Consider the following 10,002-nt stretch of genomic DNA (forward strand, 5'->3'; position numbering starts at 1 on the left):
CGGCACCAGGCAGAGTTGCCCAGAGTGCCCCTCTCTGAGGATCTCCGGAGTGGTGGTCCAGGTTTTCGGCTCACGGGCTCCCCCTGCTGGCCCGAGGCCACCAGGGTGCCCAGGTGCTGGGCCCAGCCTCACTTGGCTGGGCCACACACTCCCCAGCCGGGGCCCTCCCCACTGACCACCTTAAGCTGGGAGACAACAAACAGCAAAGGCCAAAGTCAAGGGACTTGAAAGGTATCAGAAATGTGCAGAGGTGGGAGGGCCTTTGGAGGAAGTGGTGGGAGAGGAAGGGTTGCCTCCTGGAGAACTTCGGGGCAGGTATTCAAGCGACAGGCCGGTGCCCTCCAAGCGCCCTCTTCCCTGCCAAGGTCACCAGGTGCATCCAAGCCTCTGCTCCTCAAGGACGCTCCTCAAGGGGCACACGAAGAGGGCCCGGTCCATGGTCCAGCCCCGCACTCTGGTGGGATCCTTATAAAAGGCTCACAGCACCCAAATCCACTTCAGTTTTGGCTCAAACCAGAGCCACACATTGGGCAACCATGTCCCACCCCTTCCCCAGACCCCTACGAGGTGCAGGTCAGTGCAGGTCCTGAATTCGGTGCAGACGTGGCCCCGGCTCTGCAGAGCCTGCCATGCAGCGTGGGAGGCAGAGGCTGACCGGCTCTACACAAGCCGGCAAGCAAGCAGTCCAAGGAAGGGCCGAGGAAGGCTGGCCACGGGGCTGGGGGGCAGGCAACCGGAACCCCAGCCCAGGGGGCTTCAGAGAGACTCAGAAGAGGGGTGGGGGGGGCAGCCAGGGCAGGGCAGGGCATTCTGCCAGCAGGAATAACATGTTCAGGGTCGTGGGTAAGTGAAATTCAGGGTGAGGGGCCGGGGAGCAAAGGGGGTGGGGAGCACAGGGGCATGACGCTGAGAGGAGGAGCCCCCGAGTCCTGCCAAGGACTGATGTCGTCCCAGGGACACTACAGTCAGACCGAAAACACCTCCACCAGGTACAGGCTCAGACCCCCCACACATGTGCCGTGTTCATGCTTTCCAAGAGGCCAAGGTGAGCCCCACCAGGCAGGGGACCCAGCACCGAAGGTCCCCTCGGTCACTGGTGTCCCTGGATGTTCACAGCCCGTTTCCCTGCCCCCTTCTCAAGGGGCTGCCCTCCCACCAGGCACACGACCCCATGCGCTATCTGAGAGATGCGCCAAAGGCTTTTCCTTAAGTCTTCCTTCCAACTTGGCTGGTGTGGCTCAGTGGATTGAGCGCCGGCCTGCAAAATGAAAGGTTGCTGGTCCGATTCCCCATCAGGGTATGTGCCTGGGTGGCAGGCTGGTACCCCGTTGGTGGTATGTGAGAGGCCACCGATCAATGTCCTGTACCTCACACATCCATGCTTCTCTCCCTCTCTTTCTCTCTCCATTCCCCTCTCTGTAAAAGCAAACAAAAAAAATCTTTTTTAAAAAAGTTTCCCTTCGCCCTGGCTGGTGTGGCTCAGTGGATTGAGCTCGGGCCTGCGAACCAGACGATCGAGGTTCGATTCCCAGTCAGGGCACATGCCTGGGTTGCAGGCCAGTTCCTTGCAGGCTAACTACCAGCAGGGGATGCACAGGGGGCAACCATACATTGATGTTTCTCTCCCTCTCTCCTTCCCCTCTAAAAATAAATAAATAATTTTTAAAAAAAGTTTCCCTTCTTTGTGTACTGGGGAGTGCGGATGGCGGCACGGGGTGGGGTAGTGGTCTTCAGAAGGAGCTAAAGCACTTCTCCAAGCCTCAGGTGTCCTCTTTCATAAACTGGGGGTAAAGGAGGCTCCCTTGTGCGTGAAGCGAGAAGTGAACTGACAAAGAACACAGCTGCTGGCAGCCGGTACCACCCAGCGAGGGACAGGCTCTGCTTCTCCCCGGCAGTTTGAATGCAGGTCAGTCAGTTAATAAATATTTATGGAGCACCCACCAAGCCTGGAGGTGGGAGGCTGATCAGAGGAAGACCAGGTCAGCTTCCTGGAGGAAGCGCCCCAGACTTTCCTGATCCGCCCCAGGAGCTGCAAATCACTAGAGAAAATCCCACCACTCAGCATATGGCTCTCTCTAAATTCTGGATCTACCCTGGTGGCCTGACTTCCCAGCCCCTCCAGCTGCTGCTTTAGAAGTGGGTGCCTGCCCCCCATCTCCCCTCTCCCCAGCCTCCTCCACTGGTCTTCCAGCCATCAGATGCTGCCTCCTCTGCCCACCAAGCCAGCCAGCCCCACCCCCCACACTGACCTGCCTGCGCCTCGACCTCCCTGTCAGTCACTGGACATAAGGGCCCTCCTCCCAGCCCCGCCCACCTGGCTCACCTTCCAGAGGGCTGGCTCCAGCAGCTGCCCCTCCACTGGACTGTCCTGCCTGCCCTGAAACACCCTCTGGTGCCCCATCTCTTTTAAAGCAAGATTCTCCCTCAACCTTGCATTCCACACCCACAGCTGTGGCCTCATTTCTCTGCCCGCCTCCTCCACTGTCTGCATTTTCTCCCTCCCATGCTCCCCCCACAGCTCTCTGGCCCCACCTCTCCATCAAGGCCAAGGTCAAAAAACCTCACTGGCTGCGGCCACATAGCCCATCCAGTCCTCCCTTGTGCACTCAGCACCTGCAGCCCCTGCGTCCCCCCAGGAACCCCCTCCCCTGGATCTCACCAGGCTCGCTGGCCCTCCTTCTCAGTCTCCTGGCTGCCTCCCCGCCTCCTGAAGTCATGCCCTCTCCCCAGGTCTTCACAGCAACTCCACACTCAAAACCCTTCATGCTCCCAGTCCCAGGCCGCACCTCCAGCCCCTCATCACCTTCTGAGCTGCTGCTATCTATCCCCCCAGAACCCAAGAAACCAAGCCTTCTTCTGCCCACCCCTGCCAGGGGCCACACCTCCACCATCGCTCCCTGGAGCCCACCAAAGCCCCCAGCTGACCCCCCCGAATCCCCCAGCTGAGCCCCCATGTCCGTTCGATCCCCAGTTCCTGACACGGCAGCCCAGGGAGCACAGGAACAGAAGTCAGAAGCCATCTCTCTGTTCAAAGCTCATGTCCAACTCCGAGTCCCTGCCTGGCCAAGTAACAGACCTGCCTCTCCCCGTAAGCCCCTCCTGGGCTACCCTCCCCACGACACTTCATTCTGCCCCTACACCTGGTCGGGGCAGCCACTCAGCTCACCTGCCAGTCCTTCCACCTGCCAGGCCGTCCTGGCCTCAGGGCCTCTGAACTGGCTGTGCCCCTGGCCTGGCCTTGTCTTACAGGCCCCTCCTCCCTGCCCTCCCCTCCCAGAGCCCCTTCTCTGACTGATCCGATGCTTTGTTCCTAACTTGACCTTGGCCACACCGGCTCTGTCCTATTTACTCCGGGTTCCCACCCCTGGCACAGTGCATGTGTGAACACCGTGGAATGAATCAGTAGGTGAACAAGCTGAGGCCAGGAGCTGAGGGCAAGTTTTCTCAGAGAACAGTCTTCGGGGCAGAGGGAGCGGCAGACACAGAAGCCCCAAGGCAGCATCCGGACGGAGAAGTGGAGGGCAGCCCAGAACAGCTGGGCTGGGGAACCAAAGCCACACCGAGGAACGCGCCCAGGCCCTGGCTGTGGTTTCTGCCCCGCTCCCGCGCCCTGGTCCCACTGGCCTTGGGCTCGGGACCTCCCAACACCAAGGCCGAGGCAAGTCACCCAGCCTCTGTGAGCCCCAGTTTTCTCGTCTGTGGGGCCGGGGCACAGTGAGCCTTCCCTGGGGCCTAGGCTTGCTGTGACTGCAAAGCCAGGCCGGGCCGGCTGTGGGAGCATTTGGAAGGCCGTAAAATGCAATCCACACAGCAGAGAGAGGCCCTCCTTCCTGCAAGTGAGAAAAGACTCAGAGAGACAAAACAAAGTCTTCAACTTGGGGCACAGTCAGTGGAGGAGCTTTTTAAATTACTTGGGTCCCTATATTTGCCACCTTGCACAATGGTGACCAAAACATCCTCCGTCCAAGGGGGCCACTGGGGGAATGCCCAAGTGCAGGGACCTTGGCCTGCTGGGCAGGCGGCCAGGAAGTGAAGGCACCTGCCGTGATGCTGGAGACACTGGGCAGCTGGGACCCAGACTGACCCCACAGGACGCCTATGAGCTGAGTCCCTCTGCCGGGTGCAGGCCCTGGGCACCCCATACAACTGGTCTAGGATGCCCGGGGACAGCTCAGGTCTCCACCATCTGGCACATGCCACCACCTGCCTTTCCAGAAGCAGAGCAGGCTGGCCCGGCCACAGGCAAGACCGGGCGGGGTGCGGCCCTAGGCTCTCCTGCACTGTCCCTCCCTGGGGTCTGTGGCCTGGTCCAAGTGACCAGCAAAGTCCAAAAGACAGCCCCACTTCTCAGAGATGACACAGGAAGACAACCAGTGCTCCCAACTCTGCCACCGGCAGCTGGGTGCTGACCCAGGGACACCTGTCCTTCCCGCCCACGGTTCCCGAGCACACACCTCTCCCAGGCCAGCATGAGGGGCACCGCGCCCCCATCCCCAGGAGCCCGGCTGCAGCCTGGCTGATCCCCAAGGAGCTCACACACAGTGCTGGTCCCTGATTTACGGGGGAGAAGACAACAGCGTTCTCACCCAGCGCTGCGGTCACCGCCGGGGCTTCCTGTCAGCGCAGCTGGCCCCAGGCCCTCCTCACTAGCTCTGGTGGGAGGAGAGGCTGGGCCTCCTGGGCACATGCCCCCCACACGCAGAACATGTTCCCCCTCCTTTTGCCTGAAAGACAGATGCAGACTTAAAGCACAAGTGAGTTTCATTTTTCTTAGAAAAGATGTACAACAGAGGTTTTAATTTTCTTTCTTTTCTGGAGAGGCGAGAGCGTTTCACAGCTCAGTGAGACAGGTGTTGTAAAAGGATGTTTGCAGTAAATTTTGGCGGGGAGGCCTGACCCTGGACAAAGCTTTCATCGGCTCCCAGGCGCAAGCTGCGCGGGAGGAAGCAGGCTGCGCCAGAACCATAAAGTGCAGCGGGCGAGCGGGAATTCAATGATGTGTTTTAAGAAGTGTCTTTATGGCACTTTGCAAGCCGGTGTTCAGAAAGGTGAGAGCAGGCTGGCGCGGAGGGAGCTCGGGGCTCTTCCGGAGAAGGCCAGGTGGGTGGGGCAGATAACAGCCCGGCTCGCGGCCACGGCCGCAGGGACATTAATCAAGTGGGCTCGGCGCCCCCCAGGAGCAGGGGCTTGTCAAAGCCGGGCCACTGGCAGCAGAGACAGAGAGCACACGGCCCCGGGCCCCTCACCTCCCTCCACTCGGGGACCTGCCAAGGCTGCTCCCGCTGGAAAACAGGTGCGGGGAGGCCCCCCGCTTCCCAGGTGCCCGAAAATTTCCCGGTTCCGCAGCCAAAGCAGATAAATCGTCCACCCTGCGTGAAGTGACAGGGTTGCGCTGCGTCCTCGCCCCGGCCCAGTGCACACTGAGGCTGGAACATGAGTCTTATCTTGAGCCGCCAGGGAGGGGAAATGTGAACCAGGACGTGCAGGTCGGGCTCCAGTACCCGAGACCATGGGAGAGGCCAGTTTACTCAAACCCAGAGTCGCCATGGCCTGAACAGAGCAGAGAGAGGAGACGGGACCGAGGGGGCCACTGGGGGCCCCCAGTGTACAAATGGTTTTGATGTGATCCAGGCCCAACCTGCAAAACCCACAACTCAGGTGTGGCTGGTCCTATTTTGCAGATGAGGAAACTGAGGCTCAGAAAGCACAGAAGCAGGAGTTCGGGGCTTGCCCGTGCCTGATGGCGCTGATGCCGTTCTCTTCCAGCACACAGGCCTGCCCACACAGCCCACAGAGCCGTCGGGAAGACCCGTGGCCCCCCTCCTGGAGGCCAGCCCCCTCCCCTAGTGACACAGTCCTCCTCGGATGCCCCTGGTAGCTGACCTTAAGTCCCTTTACCCGCAACTGCCGTTACAACACAATGTTTCTGCAGTTTTCTAATGAAAAGGCACCACCTGAGGGAATCACAGAAGTTAATCCCGGCCAATGTAACCAGGTCCTGCAGAGGCCCCCACAAAAGACTGAATGTCTCCTACTCAGGAAGGTCCAGCCTGACGCTATTTACTTACCTGGGGGGGGGGCCCACATAAGTGGGCAGTCTGCTTGAAGGTGGGGAAAAGGCCCAGAGCGAGGCAGAATTCGGCCACCTGTCCAGAGGACACGCTGGGCTGTGGGACTGGGGCATCCTGTGCACGGGGCCCGCCACACCGCACAGAGAGGGAGACACTGAGCAAGCACCCGGGAAGGGACTCCTGGGCCGGGGTCCACCCCTGACAGAGCTGCTTGCCCAGCCTTTCCAGGGCAGTGGGACCAGCTCCCCAGCTGAGAACATGCGCTGCTGAGCGAACCGAAGGCCAAGGTTTGGCTGCCACGTGGCACTTTCTGCAGGGAGAGGGGGCTCTGCCCAGGCATGTGAGGGTTTCTCAACCTCCTGCTCTAATTCCCCACCTGGAACTGCACATCAACCTTCTTTTCTTTTTTAAGATTTTATTTTATTTATTTTTAGAGAGAGGGGAAGGGAGGGAGAAAGAGGAGAAAAACATCAATGTGTGACTGCCCCCCGACTGGGGACTTGGCCCACAACCCAGGCATGTGCCCCGACCAGGAATCGAACTGGCGATGCTTTGGTTTACAGGCCAGCACTCAATCCACTGAGCCACAGCAGCCAGGGCATGGGCATCATGCCTTCTGACTTATATACTGGTATCTTATGAGTTTGGTTATTGTGTGCCAGTCTTTGAGAGAGGATTGTCTCTGGTGCAGACGGGCATGGACGCCTATGTACACATGTCCCCAAGAGAAGGGAGAGTGTGTGTCCAGCAAAGACATGTCCATGACACTCAGAGCAGCTTTATTCCCAACAGTCCCACACCAGAAACCCTAATGCTCATCAACAGGAGCATGGGAACGCAGACTGTGGTACGTCCATGCCACGGAATATTATACATCAATAAAAAAGAACAAACGGTCGACACACTCGATAATGCGACACATCGCAGATGTTAAGTACAAAGGGCCCACGCTGCATGCCTCTGTTCCTATGAAGTTCGAGAAGACATGAACCAACAGAAGAGTAACTAGCTCGAAATGCTACTGATTGGAAAGGGCCTCAAAGGAACCTTCCAGGGTGATGGCAATGTCCTGCCTGTCGATCAGAGTGGGGAGGCACAGCTGGATGCTTTCACCCAAGCACTGACTGTGCGCACACCGAAGGCACGCACACTGGGTGCACTGCGCTGTGACTCTGCCGCCAGCGTGAACTGAATGTAACGAGGAAAAGGTGCGGGGTCTTCAAGGACCAAAGCTGGGACCCCGGCCTGAGGCAGGGTCCAGCTGAGGCAGCACTGCCCAGTGTGGTGGTCTTAAAAACATGCTCCTAATTCTTTGACAACCCTCGATTCCCAAGGTGGAGCCCAATTCCCCTTCCTGGGAAGCTGGGCTGGGCTCCCTGACTTGGTTCTAAGCCCTGGGATAAAGCAGGAGAGATGCTTTGAGGCCTGGAAAACAAGACCGCAAAAAGGCACTGTGGCTTCCGGCTTGGTTTCCTCGTGGTCCCTGGCCTGGGTCACCTGCTCTGGGGGAAGCCGTGTCCTGAGGACACTCTGGCAGCCCCATGGAGGCCCCATGTGAAGAACTGAGGCCTCCAGCCAACAGCCATTTCATGTGAGAGCCACCCGGGAGCGGCTCGCCCCCAGCCCGAACAGGTCCCCAGGCCACCTGAGACCTCTGAGCCAGAGCCACCGGCTGAGCCACTGCCAGGCTCTCAAGCCTCAGAGATGGTGTGGTGTCAGCTGTTGAAGCCCCTTGGTTCCTGGGGTCATGTGTCACCCAGAAGTGACGGATAACTAAAACACATGGAGGTCTCTGTCTCACCCCCAACATACCTGCTGGGGGCTGCACAGCTGGTGCTGGGGCACCGGGGGCCAGGCCGCCCTCCGCACACGCCCCCGACTGGATGCTGGCGCTCGGGCAGCCCCATCTGCCACGGTTTCTTCACAGCCCTGACCTTTGCCGGGCACTGCCCTGTGGGATGGCCATGCTCCCCGCCCGGTTTCCTCCCCGCAGAGGAGGAGCTCTGTGGGGGCAGGGTCCTTCCCTGTCTCACTCAGGGCTGAACCTCCAGCAGCGGCCGGCCCGGCCACACAGGAAGCACTCAATAAAAATGGACCGACGATGTGGATGGGAACCCCAGCTGCAAGCAGAGGGACACAGCAGCAGCCTGAGAATCGCTGCTTCATGAGATCTGGAAGTTTCCAGCTGCACCAGGGAATGGCGGTGGCAGGCAGATCCAGAGCCGGTGCCTGGGCCCCAGGCCTCCCTGGCTGTCCCACCACCCTGGGTTACTGCTCATTGGCAGAGAAGAAGCAGGGCTCCCTGGGGGGCAGTGCCCCTGCCAGGGGGTCTCTACTCCCTGCCCTGACTAGTGTTCTTACGCCCAGGGTTGACGGCATAAGCACTGAGTGTGCTCACAGAGCAAAGTTAAGTGCTTTCTGCGGGCACTTTAAGATCCCAGTGCAGGCCACGCAATTAATGACGGGGCTAAGTCATCTTGAACTCTACCTCCAATCCCGGGAGGATGCCTTCCCTATACCCCAACCGCCGCCTGTCCAAGGCCTGCCTTCTCAACCCCATTGGCCAAAGCCAATCCACAGTCGGGCGCAGCCAATGAGCTGCTTTCCCTGCCCTTTTGAAAGGGGATCCAGCCGGGAATGGTCGCTAGGGCCCAGAGGCAGACCCTGAAGGGCAGGGGCAGCTGGAACGGGCTCCCCAGGCTATTTGGGGCTCTGCTGGTCAGGCTGCCTCCCTCCCTGGTTCTGTTCGGGAGGGGGAGGGGCATGCCTGTCCTGTGGGGGCGAGGTCACTATTCTCAGATACAACGCCCCATCTCTGCCCTGCTCCCCAGCCGTTTTGCCCTGGGTGCCCCAGGGACTGCTTACAAGTGGCAGGAGGCCAGTGGTGAGGACGAAAGGGCACCAGACCACGTGCCCAGAGAGGCAGGCCCTCAGGGGAAGGAGGGTGGAAGTGGGACAGGCCTGCCGGGGAGGCCCCTCCTAGGGGTTATCTGATCCCACCAAGTGGGACTCCAGTCAGAGAGCTATCCCCTCAGCCCATTCCCTGCCACTGTGCCTAAAATGCCACCACTGGAGAAACCACACTATGCCAAGCATCGGGACTTCGGGAACTTAATGTCAGCTCTGTCACAAACTCCCAAGTGACCTTGGGCTATTGGGCTAAAGTACTGGGCCTCAGTGTCCCTCCTGCACAATGGAGCGAGGGGGTACGTCCTGGATGATCTCTAGGGCTGCCCAGTGACCCATTCCAGAGGGGTGAGGCCACCTTCTTCACACGACCCCTGCCATGGAACCTGGAGCTGGCCTAGGGTGAACTGTTTTGAGGGGCTGGGAACACGGGGGGCGTGGCTGTGAGGCGGGAGTCCATACCGGGGCAGAGGGGGCCTCAACCTCCCCACGTCTCTCAGGTGGAAGAGGCTGCTGGTGGGGTGCCGTCCCGCCTCGGAAGGCCCACGTGGGGCCGCCCTTGCCCCTCGCCCCCCTTCTGCTTACACTTACATTTTGCCTCCTTCCAGTCGGTGGAGGTGTTCAGGTCCACCTTCGCCGCCATGGCCAAGGGGGCCCAGGTGCGCACCCCAGCTCTCCGCCCCACCGCTGCCGCCCCCCAAACCCCAACTCCCGCTGGGGTCCGCGCGCAGAGGCCGTAGGCGCCCAGGGAGGCCGCAGGGCCGCACGCACTGCTGCGGGTCCGCGTGGCACCCACTGAGGGGCCTGGCCAGGGGCGTGGGACACCGAGTAGCTGCCCCACCGCACGCAGCTGTGCCAAGCGGCCGGACACTCGGCCCTGCAGAGACATGAGCAGGCGGCGCGCAGCGGCTCCCCGCCCACTTGAACTCTAATTACGGTGCTCAGGAGAGTCTCTCCCTATTTACTCCGGAACCGGGTGGCGCGTGCCAGCCAGCGGCAACCAGCTCCAAGCCCGCGGCCCGCG

The 10,002-nt window shown here is 60.3% G+C and overlaps 1 protein-coding gene across 4 annotated transcripts in view; it reads right to left on the bottom strand.

Moving 5' to 3' along the window:
* MACROD1 (mono-ADP ribosylhydrolase 1) overlaps nucleotides 1-10,002 on the bottom strand; it is a 134,144-nt gene extending 124,142 nt beyond the window's left edge. For 2 of the 4 annotated variants that reach the window (XM_037053017.1, XM_037053019.1), the window contains exon 1: nucleotides 9,570-9,999. In XM_037053017.1, the coding sequence (XP_036908912.1) occupies nucleotides 9,570-9,867 (298 nt within the window). In that variant the 5' untranslated portion in view covers nucleotides 9,868-9,999. Of the gene's footprint in view, nucleotides 1-9,569 lie in introns of all 4 variants that reach the window. The other 2 variants (XM_037053016.1, XM_037053018.1) reach the window with 2 other exon arrangements.

This window comes from Sturnira hondurensis, unplaced genomic scaffold, assembly GCF_014824575.4.
Source record: "Sturnira hondurensis isolate 20B ecotype Veracruz unplaced genomic scaffold, ASM1482457v3 Scaffold0007797, whole genome shotgun sequence".
NCBI lineage: Eukaryota > Metazoa > Chordata > Mammalia > Chiroptera > Phyllostomidae > Sturnira > Sturnira hondurensis.